This window comes from Drosophila ananassae, chromosome 2R, assembly GCF_017639315.1.
Source record: "Drosophila ananassae strain 14024-0371.13 chromosome 2R, ASM1763931v2, whole genome shotgun sequence".
In the NCBI taxonomy this organism is placed as follows: domain Eukaryota; kingdom Metazoa; phylum Arthropoda; class Insecta; order Diptera; family Drosophilidae; genus Drosophila; species Drosophila ananassae.
Window position 1 is genome coordinate 10,339,818 of NC_057928.1, and position 18,385 is coordinate 10,358,202.

An 18,385-nucleotide genomic window follows, 5' to 3' on the forward strand; every position below is an offset into this window, starting at 1 on the left:
GTTATTAACAAGTAGCAGGCACAGTTGTTGCCGCTGCCGCTGCCACTGCCACTGGCTCTGCCTGCGTCGACTGCGCTGCCAGCGATTCTCTCAAATTGCATTGCCCTGCAGTTTATTATTAGTTTTGTTATTATTTTGCGTATTCTAAACAAAAAAGCAGCCGACAAACAGAGAACGAGAGCAAGAGCGATAAATATCGTGGCAGAGAGAGAGTGACAACACGTGAGAGAATTGATAGGCGACGTCAACGTCAACGTCGACATCGACAGCGCCGGCGCAGCCAGCGGCAACAGAGGCAGAGCAAGGTAAAATTTCGTTCCGAAGGCGCAAGGTAAAATTTCATTCCGTGGCGAGCATTCGACGTGAGCGGACGTTTAGAGCGCGTGTGTGTCGTGGCGGCGATAAGAGAACAAAGTGAGCAAAGTGTTATCAGCAGCGGCGGCAAAAATTCAAAAAAATAAAAAGAAATCAAATACATTACGAAAAAAATTCCCCTTCAAAACAAAACATAATTCAGAAATCCCCAACGAAAGCAATTCATCAAATCAAAGTTCATCAAAGTGCCAACCGAAAAGCGAATAAATATCTATCGAATACAATGCAGCGCCACAAAAAGTGCTACAAACTGTGTTAAAAATCATAAATAAATTAAAAGCAAAAATTATTAAAGAATATAAATTAAATATAAAATATACTTAAAATCTATGTGTAATCGAATCGAAAATGGCAGACGAACAAATCGCTAAGATGGAAGTTAAAGAAGCCGAAGAAGCTACAAATAAATGGATTAAAGCCAGGCCAACAGCAGCCCAGCAGGTGAGTTATCAATGTGGAGAAATACGGTAGCTCAGAAATGAAATATGAAGCTGAGCAGCTCGACATCGGCATCGGCATCAGCATCTGCGAATTATAAAAAAGACTTGGACTTGGTAGGGGGATATCAAAAAAAAGTTGCCGCTTAAAGCCGAAAACCGAAAACCAAAAATACAGTAGCACGTCAATTAAAATTAATAGCTTCCGACTTAAGCCGCTGGGCCTTAAGCCAAGAGATGTGGGAATTTGGACCAAGAACTGAGAACCGAAATCGAAACCCTCGATGGCTTTATTTACGGCATTAGCATAGTTGGGTTCGAAATCAATTTGAAAATCCTTTGCAAGGGCATTAAAAATGAGATTAAATTTGCCTGCGTGCTCAAAATGCTACAAAAATAAAAAAAATAATAAAAAAAAAAAAATAAAAAAATAATATACAACAACAACAAATATAAAAAGGCGGAAAAAACAAAAAAATAAAAAATAATACAACGGAAGGGGGAAGAAAACAAAAAGACCGACAAAAATGAGCGGGGAATGAGACTTTAAGTGTAGCTAACCAAAAACCCTCATCAGCAGCAACAACAACAACAATATATACAACAAAAACAATAACAACAAGCAACAATAACAACAACAACAAAAAACAAAGTGCAGGCCGCTTTCGTGCGCCCCACTTCGCTTGAAGTCGAGCCGAGTAGTCGCCATCTGAGTATCCCCGCCACAACCCCATTCCCATACCCATACCCCTATCCATCCATATCCACATCCACATCCACATCCCCAGATACATTCACATCCACAAGCTCTCGTATCCCCACATCCACGTCCACTCCACAGTCGTAGTAGCTACTGTTTTCAAAGTTAAGATCAATGAGTGCGACGACGATGCCTTATGCCTTGGCTTTTTGTATTTGGCCCGAAGTGCAGAGAAATAATTTTTTATAACATATTTTACTTTTAATTTATTCGCTAGTTTATGCTTTTAAAATGTGCATTAAAATAGGAGCAATGGGTAAAAATATTTTCTAGGCATTAGGTGTAAAAAAAAAACACATTTTATGATACAAGTTTTAGACATTGGATTTCGGACTAAAGTTTATTGACTAATCAATTTATTTTCCTAAATTTAAATTACATTTTCCAAACTTTTGAACATTTGTTACCACAAATTAGTTTACTAAAATTGTATAGAATTTAATGGGGCTAAAAAAAATTACTTTTTTTAAAGTTAATACAATGTTCCAGACCTAAAAGTAATAGCTGAAAAAAACTTATTTGCATACTTTTATGTGACAGATGGTGTTTCCATTAATTTAACACCAAATTTAATGAGCTTTTACGTAAAATTTTAAGTGAAATTAGTTAAAACAAACACTTAAATATTATATAAAAAGAAAGAAGATAAAAAGTAGTACCAGAGGTCTATTAGTTCTAAAGAAAATACCTGAGTATATTTTAAAGTAAAACCCCCATTAAAGATTCTAGAACAAAATGGTATATACTATTTTTTTTATGTGTGTTACTGGCCGGGTCCGATCTGCTTTGCAACATGCCGCAAACATACAAGAGTCCATGGGGCGGCAAAGTACAAAGCCGAAAACGGCACGGGCTTAGCGCGCTCGGAGTAAAAAGCGATCAGCGAGCGGCCGGCCAGCCAGCAGCCGTAGCCGCAGCAGCGACCCGCTTGGCAGACGTGCGCACAGCTACAGCTACAGCAACAGCAACAGCTACATCTACAGATACAGATACACATTTAAAGATACACAGATATACAGATAGAGAGATACAGATACAGACGACCGAGGGCAGAGGAGATCAGGCCGGTCTAATAACGCTGTTGCCTGTTGTTGGCACTGGCTCTACACGTTTCGGCGGCTTCGCTTTTGTTGTTGCTGCCCCTCCTCCTCCTCCTCCTGCTCCTGCCCCTCTTGGGTTTGCCTCCTCAACCAAAACTGCTTGCGGCTTCATTTGAGGCTGCTTCCGAATTACCTGCGCCTTTTGCCATCCCATCCCATGCCATACCATACCATGGCAGGCCATGCCATGCCGTGGCAGTAATGCAATGAAGTAGCAGCAGCGGCAGCAGCAGCAGCCACCGCGTTATTTCCCTGCCATAAAAAGTATTAAATTGCCGCAAACAGGTGTATTTTTATGCCCAACAGGCAGTCAGCCAGGCAGGCCGGGCTGTGGCCGGGAGGGAGGCAACAACAGATCGTTCAGGTTTCGGGAACTGCAATTATACTCGCCTAGGCCTTAAAGGCCTAAATTCTAAAGCCCATCCAAGGCGCAATTCAGGTCATCTTTTAAATCTCTTTCAGGTGTTGGGAGAAATTAGGAAAGTCCAGTTCAGATTAGGAAAATTTTGGAGGTGGAAAAAGTTGGCTATTTATATTTTTATTTAAAATCTTTTCTTTATTAAAAGGAGATTTAAACTAAGAAAAAGTATTCATCAAGACCTAGATATTATATCTTTTAGAACATTTAGATACTACAGATACAGATACTTATTCTTAAAACTCTAAGATACAGATACTCTACTCTAAAAACCCTAAGATACAGATACTCTAGATCTGAACGTCTTCAAAACCCAGATTGCTTTCATAATACTTTCTTATTACGCGGTTTAATTGTAGCCGGTGCCGGCAAACAAAAAAAAAAGTAAATAAATAAATAAATAAATATAAAAAGCGGGACAGAGACCGCAATGCCGATGCCGCAGCCGACGTCAACGCCGACGTCAACGCCAACGTCAACGCCGACGCACGCAAATCAAACAAACTGGCAACAACAATTACTACGACAACGGAAGTTTATTTATGAGTCGGACCGCTATTTACTTAAGCGTATTGCGATAAGCTGCGAGTGACTGAGAACTCGATCGTCCGTGTGTTGTTTATTTTGGTTTTTTGTTGTTTTTGTTATTGTTGTTGCTGCTGCAAGTGCGCCAAGAACACCAACAAAACCAACAACATCTGAGAAGAGCTTCCTCCACTTTCGAAAAAAAAGAAACCAAAAAAAGATCAAAGCGGCAACGGGCACTCTTTGATTCGGACAAGGTCGCAATTGTTTAAGGTTCTTTTATGAGGATTTGAGAAAGATACAATGAGATTACATCCACAGTAAGGGATAATCTATATTTTAGAAGATAATATATATGATTATCCTAACGAGTTTCAAAGAAAGAAATATCTGAAATGTCTTCAACCAGGAAAAACTTTATTAATTTAATTGCATTATAATTGCCACCATTAACTGGATCAAGCTTTCCAAACCCTAATCAACTCTTAGATGCAAATCGCATTTCAATTAATTACAAACAGCCGCATTCAATTGCCACCGCAATCGATTCGAATCGAATCAAATGAAATCAAATCAATTCCCGTCACAACGGGGCGTATACTCAATTTTTCCAACTCCCTCCATAAAAGTGGAGAATAAAGAACGCTTAGCGCCATCGCGACTGAGTATTTGCAGCAATTAATAAAAACTGACAATATAATCGGCGCGACAAGTAGTTGGCTGCCAGCCAGCCAGCCAGCCCCCAGACATAGACCAGAGCAGAGAGGCCTTTGTCGGCATCGATTGGATAAAAAAAAAAAGAAACTATATAATAATAATAAAAAAAAAAACTAGGAGAGAGATAGGTGGGTAGGCTGGAAGGCTGGCAGGTAGGCTACAGGCCAAAAGCAAAATATTAATAAGCACTGCCCGCAATTAATAGCGCAACTTAAGACTCTATATAGGGTAATTAAGCGGCGCTTGTGAACATTTTTCCTTTGGCAACGCCGCCATCGTGCTACTTGCCTTGTTTTTCTTCTTGTTATTGTTGCTGCCGTTTATTTTATATATGTAGTTTTTTGTTTTTTTTTTTTTTTCTAAACAGGTAAACAGCAAGTGCAACGTACGCTGTATCTGTATCTGAGAGTGCGTATTTGCTCACACGTGAAATCTTTATTTTTTTGTGGTTATTTGGTGGTTTATTGGCGCTGTGCTGAGAACTAATCAACAATGGAAACTACTCATCTAATGTTGAGGAGCCAGAGCTCTTGTCAATTTTGTTGTTTGGCGGCAAACATCAGAAGGTGCGACTAAGACGAGCCACAAGATATCCAAACCAGTTGTAAGATACTCACAGAGCGAAAAAATTGGGGGGAGTAGGAGGTGTGGGAATATAGATATTTCTATAAATAGTTGGGTTTATTTCAAAAATATATAATTAAGAAATAATAATCCTCTCCCTAACTACAGATCATAAATTCAAATAAAAATACTAATCAGCTATAGCAACAAAATTAATGCCAATTTATAACCTTATCTGTCAGATAAAATCAATTTACTATTATTAAAATGTTATCAACTAAAGTATTTGTCTCTTCTTTTTTCAAATCTAATTTATTTGAATTGGAATTTGCATTTTTGAATAACTTAGTCTCGAAACTGGTCGCGAATGAAATTAAAAATATATGTTTTTGTGACTGCTACCGTTATTATTATTTTTTTTTTTTGTTGGCAAATTATATAAATTTATTTATCAATTTTGTAGGCCCATAATTGCTCAAGTGGTATATGTTTTTTGTGTCATTTGCATTTCTGTCTGCAAATTGTCGTTGCTGGCGGCTGAAAACCGAAAAAAAAAATCAAAGTCTGCTGGTCGGCAGACTTCAAAAGCCTGTATAAACATTGATTGAAGATTTCTTTACGATTTCTGAATGGTTATTTATGCGGAGGCAAGACCGTAGACTGGAGACTCTGGCCAAATTGACAGACTGACACACTGAGACACTAAAATCGTTGCCCCATGTTGTCGGCAAAAGTTGTTCTTGTTGTTATTTACAAATTGCTGGAAAATAGCTAAAAAAACTCAGACTTGAGAATCAGCGAAACAACAAAACAAATCGCCAGATAGCTCATTTGATTGATGTCTGTGTGCCGGCAAAAAAATAAAAAAAAAAATATCTGCCGACCTTAAGTTCAAAGCCAAGAACGGACGTTGAAGTTAGCAGAGCTGTTGCTGCCTCTGCTGCAGTCTCTGCTGCTGCCTCTGCTGCTGCCTCTGCCTCTGCTGATTACCACGCGTCAGCGGCCATGACAATGTGAAATTGAAATTTGTTTGACTAGCACTGGCCTACGGGGCGTATGATTAACAACAATTTCTTGCCATGTTTGACTAAATACTTTGAGGTTGTTCTCTTTTCTTTGTTGTTCTTCTTATTCTTATTGTTATTGTTGTTTTTTTTTCTGTTATTTTTTTTGTTGTTGTTGTTTGTCTCTCTATGTAAACCGAAACGCCAATAACAACAAACAAACACAAAACACAAACACAACGAAACGGAACGGAACGACGAAACGAAATGCGGCAAAAATTTCTTTGATCTTATCGCAAAGCTTCTTGCTCGCATTTTGATCAAAGCAAGTTTTTCCGCCAAAACACAGAAACAGAGAGAGAGAGAGAGAGACACTGAAAGAGTAGGACAGGGACATAGACTGTGAGAGAGATAGAAAGTAGGGAGAATCCCTCTTATCACTACAACAAAAAATATTAAAAATAAATCTTAATTTTTTAGATGCCGCTGCTGCTGTTTACTTTCCTCGTTTGGGCCACGTTCAGTCACCTGCCCGGGACGGAGGCCAGCTTGGATAGCTTTGGAGTGGCCAGTCCTAGTTTGGACAAGGATCCGTTGCGGGAGACCAGCATGAATATGATCCAGCGCAACTACATGGTGATGCACTCGGCCAGCGGATCACCCAACTCCGGGGATCACAGTCGCTCCCTGAAACGGGCCAACCTGGTCAACACCAACATCACCTGCAACGACGGCACCCACGCCGGCTTCTACTTGCGGAAGCAGCCCAGTTCCAAGAAGTGGATCGTCTTCCTGGAGGGCGGCTGGCATTGCTTCGATCTGAGGTCCTGCCGTGCCCGTTGGATGCGACTGAGGCACCTCATGACCTCCTCCCAGTGGCCAGAGACGAGAGATGGTGAGTTCTTAATAGCTTTTCAAGCTTGAAGCCTTTTTCTAATCAAATTCTTTCCATTTCCAGTTGGTGGAATATTGTCCCCGCATCCCGAGGAGAATCCCTACTGGCACAATGCCAACCACGTGCTGATCCCCTACTGCAGCAGTGATTCCTGGTCCGGTACTCGCACCGAGCCAGTGACCACGGATCCGGAGAACAGCTGGCGCTTCATGGGTGCCCTGATCCTGCGCCAGGTGATTGCCGAACTGATCCCCGTGGGCTTGGGTCGAGTTCCTGGTGGGGAACTCCTCCTAGTCGGCTCCTCAGCTGGAGGACTAGGTGTGATGCTGAACTTGGATCGGATACGTAACTTTTTGGTCAACGAGAAGAAGCTGCAGATCACGGTGAGAGGAGTGAGTGATTCGGGTTGGTTTCTGGACAGAGAGCCCTATACCCCAGCGGCGGTGGCCTCCAGCGAGGCAGTGCGCCAGGGCTGGAAACTGTGGCAGGGATTGCTGCCGGAAGACTGCACCAAAGTCCATCCCACAGAGCCCTGGAGGTGCTACTTTGGCTACAGACTCTATCCGACACTTAAAAGTGAGTTTAGATTTTTAAAATTTTTATTTATTTTTTGACTAATGGGATTACTTATAGCTCCTCTGTTTGTGTTCCAATGGCTCTTCGATGAGGCCCAAATGCGGGCCGATAATGTGGGAGCTCCAGTGACCCGCCAGCAGTGGAACTACATCCATGAAATGGGCGGAGCCCTGCGCTCCTCGCTGGATAATGTGAGTGCCGTGTTCGCGCCAAGCTGTATCGGCCATGCCGTATTGTCCAAAAGGGACTGGGTCAACATCAAAATAGACGACATATCCCTGCCCTCGGCTCTGCGCTGCTGGGAGCACTCCACGCGCCGCAAGAGGCACGATAAGCAGGTCAAGAGATCCACGGAGGCATCCACGGCGGTGTCCAGTCCGTCGCAGTCCACCCACCCCAACGGCCAAAGACACCAGAGGCATCAGAGGCAGCGCCAGCAGAAACAGAAGCAGAACAATGTGGCACGAACGGAAAACCAGCGGCGGCACAACCACCTCAGCAAGGAGGAGCGCGAGGAGCGGAAGCGCCTGCGTCAGGAGCAGCGCCAGCGACGCAAGCAGCGGCGTCGACAGCAGCAGCGCCGGCAGGAGCAGAAAAATAAGAAAAACAACAACAGCCCCAAGTCCAACACGGGCAGCGAGCAGCGCAAGCAGCGACGCCGACAGCAACTGACACCGGAGCAGCGGCAGGAGCAGCGCAAACGGAGACGCAAGGCGCAGCAGCAGAACATGGAGTCCAACATGCAACAGGAGCAGCCCCAAGGCGTGGCCCTGGAGGCCCAGAAGGAGCCCCAGAAACGAAGATCCTCCAATAACGCCTCGGCCAGCACAAAGTCCAAGCGACGCCAGAGGGTGCCACGGGTGCCGGAGAAGTGCGCCTCCCGTCTGCTGGAACGCTGCAGCTGGCCGCAATGCAACCACTCCTGCCCCACCCTCACGAACCCCCTGACCGGCGAGGAGATGCGCTTTCTGGAGCTGCTCACGTCCTTCGGCATGGACATCGAGACAGTGGCCACCGCCCTGGGCGTGGATATGCACACGCTGAACAACATGGAGCGGACGGAGCTGGTGAACCTGCTAACGCAGCAGGTTAGCTAGACTCGATTGATACCCTGTAAATGAAGGTGGATCGATTTGATGAAATGGAGAATTAAAAGGATGGAAAATAGGGCCTAGAGATATGGAAAGTTTGACCCAAAATTTACTTAATATTTGAAACAAAAAAATCTTAAAGCCTAAGCCTTGTAAAGAAATCGATCCATTGTATTGTAAATATCACGACCCTGTATTATATAGTTTATAGGTAGGGTCGCTTTGTAAATATCACACATTATAATGCCCAAAAAAAAAAGAAGAATGGAAAAAAATCAGACACACCCACCCTCACATACACCATAAGTGGAGCTATAGCTCCAATTCCTAGAAAACACCAAGAAAAAAGACATGCGCATAGTACCCAGTAATTAAGCTGAATTTATTTTTAGTAACACTCGAACTGCAGCTCGTATTCGTATTCACATTGACATTCGCACTCGATATATATATATATTATATATTTATTCATTCGCATTCTGATATCACAATCACAGAGAGAAAGTGAAATCTGCTTAACGAGAAACTAAACACAAATGCAACCACAAGACTGTTTTTATGTTTTTAATATATATATATATATTTTGTACAATATATATGTATATGTCGATACATAGAGTTTATAAATGTAGGTTATGACTAGATATGCTTAATAATCATAAATGTTTATGTAATTTATTTGATAATTTATGACCCGTTTAGGATTTTACTGGATTGTGTGTGGAATCTAGACTGTTTCAATTGCCCAAAATGCAAATGTTTTTTTTTTTTTAATTTTTTTTTATATTGTTTAATACCTACCTCAGATCAGTAAGAATGAAATTGATTAGCAGCTGCCTTCATACATACATACAAATATTATCATTATCATTGCGTACCTGTGCAACGAAAATCAAATACTTAATACTTAACTTAATACCGCCCGCATTCCGTTAAAACAAAACTTAAATACAAAAGCATGAAAACAAAAATAAAAAAATGCGAAAACCAGAAGCGAAGTGAACAAATCGAATATTTAATTGTAGCAATGTTTTGTAAAGAATTTCTAGATAAAAACTATTAACATAAATCACACAAAAATATGTAATCTAGACATAATCATTATTTAGAATAAGTCTGTACAGCAGTGGTTGAAGCTTAGTCCTAAGAATTGTTATGCTTAAACTTAAAATAACTTTAAAATTATGCAACTCGATGTAATTCCCAATCTAATTCATTTGTTACAGCTTTAGCTTTTGTTAGCATTTTTCAAATGAACTGGTTCCCATTTTCGAAAAAAATACAAAGTGAAAAAAAGGACAATCAATCAAATAACTGAAAATAAACCAGAATGATAATTTTTTAAATTTTTTGTGTTTCAAATGGGAATGCTTCTTTGGAAATTATATTTAAAACTTGAAGACCTTACAAAATATTACACGTTTTAAAGTCAGTAATTAACTGATTAATAAAATATGGTTTCAGAAAATCATTTCAAGTCTTCGTTTAAGTGACTCCGATAATAATTAAGTACGTTTTTTGCTATTGATTGTTCCAAATTTTTTGCAGCGATTATTATTTTTAAATCAGCTCAAGGCTAGCCTAAAAAAACGAATTATATTATTATTTTTTATTTAGCATTTCTAGATCACCTGTGAACTTTAATTTTCCTATAAAAGTTCCACAAAATGATATTATTTAGCAGTTTAATTAAAAGCTTAGGAAAAAGTCACCAACTTCCCAATGAAGTGCATTTTGGTATTGTTTTCCTTGATCCTGTATATGGCGTTCACCGTCGCCCAAGAAAACTGCGTTGGCCGACCAAGTAAGTTGACAAAATCTTAATTTTTTGAATCAGGATCAAAGGATCAACATACTAAAAAAACTAAAGTTTTTCAGGTTTGCTCCGGTGGCATTCATATTGGTAATAACAACAGTAGAAGATGCATCGCCTTCGCCATGAACGAAATGTGGTATTTCGATTCGAGAGCCAGGGACTGCAGGACAATGAAATATCTCGGTTGCGGTGGAAACAATAATCGTTATTGTTCCAGGGATCACTGTCGCCGTAAATGCAGGCCCTAAAAAAAGGCTTTTAGAGGAACTCAAAATAAACAAATGAATTAAACAAAAACTTTTTTTACTTAAATACGTTTTTTAAACTGGAAAAAATATGTTGCATACATGAAGGCAGTTGCTTACAGTCACTTTGAAAAAAATGTAAGCCCAGCTAAAGAATTATTCATAATAAGCTAAAAACTACACTTCTTATTTATGAATCTCCGTAAAAAGTAAAATTACATTTTTTTTCATTAAATATTTTACAATTTCTGATTCATAGTATAATGTGAATAATCACATTATAACGTATATAAATCCGTGAAACGGACATATATATTTTGAAAATGGATTTAATGAAACAGTTTCAATGGAAGTCTTGAAGAAGAAAAACTCTCTTAATGGAGGTTCTGTTTATTTCATTTTTTGTAATTCAGTTAGCGTATTCTATGTTCTCGCAAGAAAATTGCGTTGGCCGACCAAGTATGTTAATTATAATCTTAATTTTTCGATCCAGGATCAAAGTTCATATTACAGGTCGTCAGCAATGCTGGGGCAGAAGTCACACTGGTTTTAACAAAAATAAAAGTTGCAACAAATATTACATGGAAAATATGTGGTATTACGATACGAAAGTCAAATTCTGCAGGACAATGGAATATCTTGGTTGCGGTGGAAACAATAATCGTTATTGTTCCAGGGATCACTGTCGTATAAAATGCGACCCCAGCGTATGGACTACAAGACGAACAAGACCACCAAGACGACCAAGACGATCAACACGCTTTAGATATAGAATATTATTAACAAACCCCTATTTTAAATAGGGGTAACATTAAAGTATATTATGGGCCGAATAGGTTTCAACCTGAAAAAATATGTTGCATACATAAAGGCAGTGGCTAACAGTCACTTTAAAAAAAAATTTAAGCCCAGGTAAATAATCATTCTTAATAAGCTAAAAACTACACTTCTTATTTATGAATCTCCGTAAAAAGTAAAAGTACATTTTTTCCATTAAATATTTTACAATTTTATTATTTGATTCATGGTATAATGTGATTATATCCGTGAAACGGATATATATATTTTGAAAATGGATTTAATGAAACAGTTTCAATGGAAGTCTTGAAGAAGAAAAACTCTCTTAATGAAGGTTCTGTTTATTGCATTATTTGTAACTCAGTTACCGTATTATATGTTCGCGCAAGAAAATTGCGTTGGCCGACCAGGTATGTTAATTATAATCTTAATTTTTCGATCCAGGATCAAATTTCATATTACAGGTCGTCAGCTTTGCTACGGCAGAAGTCATGTTGGTTTTAACAAAAGTAAAAATTGCAACAACTATGGCATGGACGAAATGTGGTATTTCGATACGAAAGTCAAGTTCTGCAGGACAATGGAATATCTTGGTTGCGGTGGAAACAATAATCGTTATTGTTCCAGGGATCACTGTCGTCAGAGATGCGACCCCTACGTATGGACTACAAGACGAACAAGACCACCAAGACGACCAAGACCTTGAAAAAAATTTAAGCCCAGCTAAAGAATCATTCTTAATAAGCTAAAAACTACACTTCTTATTTATGAATCTCCGTAAAAAGTAAAAGTACATTTTTTCCATTAAATAATTTACAATTTTACAGGACAATGGAATATCTTGGTTGCGGGGGAAACAATAATCGTTATTGTAACAGGGATCACTGTCGTCAGAAATGCGACCCCACAGTAAATGGTATAAAAAAAAATGGTGTTAGACATAGAAAAAAAAAAACATTTTTAATGCGCTAAAAATAACACCTCATATTTGATGAATTTCAGTAAAATTAAAGTATCGCCCATTACAAATTGTACAATTTTTTTTATTAAACTTGGAATAATGTGATTATATCCGTGAAACGGATATATACATTTTGAATATGGATTTAATGAAACAGTTTCTATGGAAGTCTTGAAGAAGAAAAGCTATCTTAATGAAGGTTCTGTTAATATCATTATTTATTATAACTCAGTTAGCGGATTATATTTTCGCGGAAGAAAATTGCCTTGGCCGACCAAGTAAGCTCAAATTAAAATCCCAGAAAAATATTTAACAAAAAGGATTAATAGTTTTTCAGCTTTGCTCCGGCGGTTCCGATAAAGGCAATAAATTAGGAATAACATGTAAATTGAGAGCCATGAATCGAATGTGGTATTATGGTTCGAGAAGAAAAACATGCCTCAAAATGAAATATCTGGGCTGTGGTGGAAATAATAATCGCTATTGTTCCATGGATCACTGTCTTCAAAGTTGTGCTCCCAAATTAAACTCCAGCCCGAACACTGGCAATTTATGTAATATGTCATAAAAAGCTTCATTTAAAATACAATTTTTAACCAAAGAATATTTAAATTTATTTTATAAATTATTTTAACATACAAGAAAGGAAAGGTATAGTAATTTTGGATGAAAAATATTACAGCATATTTATAGGAAGTATTTATATTAAATTAGGCCCTAAATTAAAGACTCATCACTTGTGTAAATAATGCAAATATTTACGCTTTTAAGAAGTGCATTAATTGTATAATAGAATTATTTACGTACTCGGACGAGTTTAATAGATCAGTTCAAATCAAACCTTGTAGAAGGACAAACCTAAAAGTAATGCTGTTCGTTTTTATTTTCATATCTTTGGCTTTAAATTTAGCACACGGGGAAAGCCACGATAATTGTGAGGGACGACCAGGTAGGAATAAAATTTAAATACATATTCTTAAGTAAAAATGCTAAAAACAAAAACAAATTCAGCAATACAGGTTTGTTCCGGCGGAAGCGATATCGGTAAAGGCAAGGGATGGTCTTGCCAGCATCGGGCTATGCAAGAAATGTGGTACTACGATTCAGAAATGAAGGACTGCAGAGCTCAGATATTCCGGGGCTGTGGCGGCAATAATAATCGATACTGTACCCTCCAGCACTGTCGCCGTCAATGTAAGCCCTAATTAAAAATATGTAACAATTTTTTGATTTGATGGAAATATCTAAAAAAAAAAATATTAAACTTAGAATAATGTGAAAAAATATATATTTAGATAAATATACGCATGAAGTATTCTTTAAATTTTTATTTTTATACACAAGTGTTTTCGTGAGTTGAAATTAAAAACAAAATTAATCAATAAAAACAAATGAAGTTGCCTGACAATACAAAAAAAAACAGATTATCTCAAAAAATTCCATTACAATTCAATCAATAAAGATTAAAGTCAAAAATATAATTTACAAATTTAGATCAAAACATCTGACAAAAGCAATCTCCATTGAATGATAATGGGAATCAGTATTGTTGGATTATTTTGATCATTGATCGGCCAGATAAATCTGACTATAAGTCAAGACTATATAAAAGGCCTCGGCTAAATCAATTAATCAGTTCAATCCGAACATTCAACAGGAATAAATTAATTATGAAATTTCTTCTGATTCTGAGCATTCTCGTCCTTTACTTGGCCTACACTTACGCCCAAGAGAACTGTCAAGGAAAGCCAAGTAAGTTCTATTAAATAAAAATAGAATCTATTAAATACTATACATACAAAAATTGATTGAAAATTTATTTAATTTTAACCAAGGACTTCGCCAAAACTGCATACGTGGCAAGAATGAAGGACATTTCGAGCAAAGGTCATGCCGGCGAAATGCCAATGCCAATATGTGGTACTACGATGAACGGGCCAGGGAGTGCAGGAAGATGAGGTATCATGGTTGTGGTGGCAACCGAAATCGCTATTGCTCCTTGAGGCACTGCCGCCAACGTTGCCCGCGCTGAAATATTAAGAATGACCACAAAAGGCGAAAATTTCTTGAAGGACCATGATTGCAATATAAACAATAAATAAAACATACATATTTCTCACTTACATCCTACAATTTCAATAACGGAAAGTTGGCAATTACATGCCTGTTTCCTGTTTCGCTTTAGGTATTCCGCTCAAGAATTGGATGAAAATTGGCCAAGATGTAGCGTTCCCTGTGGGGCATATAGTGGCTCCAAGCCTTTTTATGGAGTTTTGAAGGGGATCCTCCAGGAAATTTAAAAAAAAACCTCAAAAAAGTTATCTTCTTAGATTTTGATGCAGATTAATGGGGAATCGATATACAAATCGTTTAAGATATTCCGCTCAAGAATCGGATAAAAATTGGCCAAGATATAGCCTTCGATGTGGACCATATAGTGGCTCCAAGCCTTTTTAAAGAGTTTTGAAGGGGATCCTCCAGGTAATTAAAAAAAAAAAACATCAAAAAAGTTATCTTCTTAGGTATTGATGCAGATTAATGGGGAAGCGATCTACAAATCATTTAAATAATTTTGCTCAAGAATCGGATAAAAATTGGACAAGATATAGCCTTCGCTGTGGGCCGTGTATTGGTTCCAAGCATTTTTATGGATCAAGAAAAATTAGACTGTAGGAATATATTAATTTTATAATTTTATTGAAGGATAAGGAAAAGGGTAAATAATAACTTAGATAAGCCATCAGAGCCCCAAAATCATGAAATGAGTATCAGATCTCCCCAATTTAAAAGTATCTCAAAGATGAACTCAGTTTCTTGATATAACGCTCAATTACCGGGGCTTGTGAGCACTTGTTAGTCTTTGCAATGATAAGGGGAGAACGAGAGAAAGTGTGGGTGGTTTAATTCAATTGAGATACAAATGCACAGAAAACTGTAGGAATTGTAGCTCACTTCAATTTGGCGCTGGACACCGAGCAAATAGCACACAAAATCAAATTCAAAGCGCACGTAATATCTAATTGGGTGTCAAGTTTAAGTAACGATGAGGAAAATGAAACTACAATTTTTAGTGGCATTAATGCAGTTTATAATGCTTTTTGGGAGACTAGAAGGTGAGTAATTTTTACAAACTTAATGGAAAACATTAAAAGACACAAGAAACGAATCTATATAGTATTGAAAGTAATAGAAAGTGTTGTTATTCATTTCCATTAATATTATATACAAGAAAGTTATTTTTACTCAATTTTGTATTCTATTTTTTATCAGCCAATTGCCCAGTTTATTTAACCATTTCCTTGAGCGGAAAATCCTTGCATGAATCCTTTCTGGAAATCAATTGGGGACCCGATTGCTTCGGCCCTCCGGACTGGGTTGGTATTTACGGCCAAGATCCGACCATTTCCAATTTCCAGCCAGAACTGCGCATCGGTGGCATTGCCAATCGTACTGGAAAAATGATTACGCCCATTAAGCTGGGAAAGCTTAATTTTCCGGGAGGCTGGAACCGACAGGATAGCAACCAGGATCAACCTGCCACTCGGTATCCGAAGGGGAAGTGCCTGCCACACTACGTGGCCAGTTACAACGGCACCGAGCTGCTCACGGTGGACTGCCTGAAGATTCAGCCAAATTGGATGGGTCAGATCAAGGATATTGGACTGATGCCCTTGAAGAACATCTTCTTTCCCGGGACACATGCCTCGGGAGCCGTGATAGGAGTCGGTTCCAAGACCAAGTCGGCACTGGTGAAGGATTATCTTTTGGCCCAACAATTGGATGTTTGGTCGCAATTGGTTTTTGGCATTCGCTATTTGGATATAAGTGTGGGGTGAGGATATCTTAAGCTTATTACTTCTTTATTAATATAATATAATACTTTGCAATAGCTACAAGTATATGGACAGCAACAATGATGCCGACAACTTCTGGATAGCCAATGAGAACATGTTCATCACTCCTCTGGTGGGGGTTTTGCGGGATGTGAGGGATTTTGTGAAGCGATCTGGAGAGCTGGTGGTGCTCGATTTTAGCAGTTTCCCCATTGGCTTCTACAAGCACCCGGAAGTCTACAGTTCCTTGTATCACCTTCTCCGCCGGGAGCTGGGCGAGGTGGCCTACAATCCCAGTGCCACCATGGAGGTGCAATGTGCCCATCGGTATGTGGAGGAACTACTTCAGGCGGGAATGCGTGTGGTGATTCTGTTTCCCAAACAGGAACTTCCACATCCTGAAAATGGTAAGGTTACTGTATAATACTTTTTTTGTTAAATAAATTTAATTTTTCCTTTTTTTAGAATCCAATGTGTTGTGTGTTCCTTGGCAACGATTCAGCACCAGTTACATGAACATCTCCCAGACCCTGGACTATATGCGTCTCTTATTTAGCAAGAAGAAGGATTCTCCTGTCCAGGAAAATGGTTGGATATTCACGGCAGTTCGTGGACTAGAGCAGACGCTTAATTCACACAAGATGCTAACGGCCAAGGAGCGGGCAGAGGTCCTCAATCCCAAGGTGAATCGATGGCTCAAAGGACCCTGGGGCAAAAACGCCAATGTGGTGTCTATGGACTTCTTCAGCAATACGAATATAGTGGATTTGGCCATTCAAGTAACGACTCACAAGGCCTTTGTTATGGCTAACGTAGATTTTATTAATCTCGAAATTTTTAGTTGAATTTTTAATATTTTCTAATCATGTATTTTGCATATTTTGTTCAGTGTATTGAAAAGAGTTGGCAGCTCTATGTTTAGTTTAAACACAAACCATCTAATAAGAAAGCAATTAGTCTGGATCCAAACCAAAGCACAGCTTTAGCAAAGAAACCAACCCAAAAATAGACCGTTAAGTAAAATAAACTAAATTGTGTTTTAAGAGATTTTTTAATAAATAAATTAGAATTTGTAATGAACCGGCTGAGAGAAAATGCTGTTTCCCACACCAGGTGCAGGTAATCGCGGCAAAGGCCTTCGTGGGCACCCCACATGCCTCGGCTTGGAAACCTCACGCAATCTAAGGTCAACACTTGACTTTCCGATCGTTTGGCGCGGAATCTAGATCAGCAATTTGCATAAACAACATCGACGACTGTCTATAAGCTATTCGACTTATTAGTTCTGATCTCTCCCAGCCCCAATGGAAGAAAATCAAAATGTCAGAACCCTTACGGATCAACATTCTTGCTAATTCCAGGTACCGCAGCCAGTGATTCACGCCAATGTTTCATTCATTAAGTGATTTCGTAATAATGAAATACCACAGGAGTCTGATATCTGGCACGTGTGCAACTGGCGGAGTGATTGCATTACCATATGTGTATGTACTGTACTATGTACTGGAGGGAGTGATGCAACCGCTAAGAAGTGGCGACCAGCAGCAGCACTTCTCACCTTGGCTATAATCCGAAACCGGATCTGTTCGATCAGAAGAGAATACCAACTAATTGAAATGCACTGCGGGCTTATCTGATGATGAGTTCAAGCTCCCAAAACTGAGCAAAACCTCTGAAAACCTGAAATTTTTGTGCAATTTTTATGACCTGGCAACCGCGACAACAAAGACCTCTGATTTGTCATTTTCACACAGACACTGCACTCCGGCTGCAATTGCAGTTGAATGCACTTTGTTTAGGCGTGGGCGATGATTAATTCGCTTCTCAGATAAGTCCAGTGACTGATAAGAACCTCTGAATCCTACTTTAGTTTTATTTAAAACAAAAAGCCCTTGCACGTGTAATTTAGTCTAGAGTCCTTTGTTGAAAAAATATACACTACCACTTCGTAAAAAAAAATTACGCAGAATCTGAAATATTATCGGGGAATAAAATCATAAACAAATAAACCGCTTTATCGGTCACTATATCTAATCTTTATATTCAAGAACAAAAATCCCTATTCCTTAAGGAGTAAGATCGATTTAAAGTTCAATACCTGATAGGAGGAGTCTTTATTTTAATGATTTTTTCGGAAGAATTTTATTTCATTCATTTCAGCGTGTGTCCTTTATCGAAATTCTTGTGATAAGATTAAAAATAAATATAGGATGACCATGAATACCAGGAATTATAGTAAACACTATCTTCTACCCAGACTTCCAGGGCTT

At 38.8% G+C, this 18,385-nt stretch overlaps 4 protein-coding genes and 1 long non-coding RNA gene across 6 annotated transcripts; all 5 read left to right on the forward strand.

Moving 5' to 3' along the window:
• Positions 1-266: 266 nt before the first annotated feature.
• Positions 267-9,811, forward strand: LOC6506397 (palmitoleoyl-protein carboxylesterase NOTUM). Of its 2 annotated transcripts, none has more exons than XM_001957909.4 (4): positions 267-816; positions 6,381-6,795; positions 6,859-7,371; positions 7,429-9,811. In XM_001957909.4, the coding sequence occupies exons 1-4, from the start codon at positions 724-726 to the stop codon at positions 8,466-8,468; spliced, it is 2,061 nt and encodes a 686-aa protein (XP_001957945.2). In that variant the 5' UTR covers positions 267-723; the 3' UTR covers positions 8,469-9,811. The 2 variants fall into 2 exon arrangements, with proteins under 2 accessions (XP_001957945.2, XP_044570641.1); XM_044714706.1 differs by lacking the exon at positions 267-816 and adding an exon at positions 6,091-6,318.
• A 1,789-nt stretch (positions 9,812-11,600) lies between these two features.
• LOC26514823 (WAP four-disulfide core domain protein 8) lies at positions 11,601-12,145 on the forward strand. The gene is made up of 2 exons (XM_014910181.3): positions 11,601-11,731; positions 11,786-12,145. The coding sequence occupies exons 1-2, from the start codon at positions 11,650-11,652 to the stop codon at positions 12,025-12,027; spliced, it is 324 nt and encodes a 107-aa protein (XP_014765667.1). The 5' UTR covers positions 11,601-11,649; the 3' UTR covers positions 12,028-12,145.
• A 298-nt stretch (positions 12,146-12,443) lies between these two features.
• On the forward strand, positions 12,444-12,886 carry LOC123257110. The gene is made up of 2 exons (XR_006507054.1): positions 12,444-12,560; positions 12,612-12,886. It is a non-coding gene; the product is annotated as an uncharacterized LOC123257110 (long non-coding RNA).
• A 996-nt stretch (positions 12,887-13,882) lies between these two features.
• LOC116655865 (kunitz-type serine protease inhibitor homolog dendrotoxin I-like) lies at positions 13,883-14,405 on the forward strand. The gene is made up of 2 exons (XM_032454566.2): positions 13,883-14,034; positions 14,118-14,405. Exons 1-2 carry the CDS (start codon positions 13,953-13,955, stop codon positions 14,312-14,314), a joined length of 279 nt encoding a protein of 92 aa, XP_032310457.1. The 5' UTR covers positions 13,883-13,952; the 3' UTR covers positions 14,315-14,405.
• Positions 14,406-15,226: 821 nt separating this feature from the next.
• On the forward strand, positions 15,227-17,191 carry LOC6506399. Its single transcript, XM_001957907.4, has 4 exons — positions 15,227-15,395; positions 15,553-16,114; positions 16,173-16,522; positions 16,581-17,191. Exons 1-4 carry the CDS (start codon positions 15,326-15,328, stop codon positions 16,958-16,960), a joined length of 1,362 nt encoding a protein of 453 aa, XP_001957943.3. The 5' UTR covers positions 15,227-15,325; the 3' UTR covers positions 16,961-17,191.
• Positions 17,192-18,385: the final 1,194 nt, after the last annotated feature.

Bases quoted from the DNA above. Each gene is read 5' to 3' on its own strand.
- LOC6506397 (XM_001957909.4), top strand. From the start codon at position 724: ATGGCAGACGAACAAATCGCTAAGATGGAAGTTAAAGAAGCCGAAGAA. The intron at 817-6,380 runs GTGAGTTATCAA...TTAATTTTTTAG, and splicing joins GGCCAACAGCAGCCCAGCAG to ATGCCGCTGCTGCTGTTTAC. The intron at 6,796-6,858 runs GTGAGTTCTTAA...TTCCATTTCCAG, and splicing joins GTGGCCAGAGACGAGAGATG to TTGGTGGAATATTGTCCCCG.
- LOC26514823 (XM_014910181.3), top strand. From the start codon at position 11,650: ATGAAGGTTCTGTTTATTGCATTATTTGTAACTCAGTTACCGTATTAT. The intron at 11,732-11,785 runs GTATGTTAATTA...TTCATATTACAG, and splicing joins AAATTGCGTTGGCCGACCAG to GTCGTCAGCTTTGCTACGGC.
- LOC116655865 (XM_032454566.2), top strand. From the start codon at position 13,953: ATGAAATTTCTTCTGATTCTGAGCATTCTCGTCCTTTACTTGGCCTAC. The intron at 14,035-14,117 runs GTAAGTTCTATT...ATTTTAACCAAG, and splicing joins GAACTGTCAAGGAAAGCCAA to GACTTCGCCAAAACTGCATA.
- LOC6506399 (XM_001957907.4), top strand. From the start codon at position 15,326: ATGAGGAAAATGAAACTACAATTTTTAGTGGCATTAATGCAGTTTATA. The intron at 15,396-15,552 runs GTGAGTAATTTT...ATTTTTTATCAG, and splicing joins GCTTTTTGGGAGACTAGAAG to CCAATTGCCCAGTTTATTTA. The intron at 16,115-16,172 runs GTGAGGATATCT...ACTTTGCAATAG, and splicing joins TATTTGGATATAAGTGTGGG to CTACAAGTATATGGACAGCA.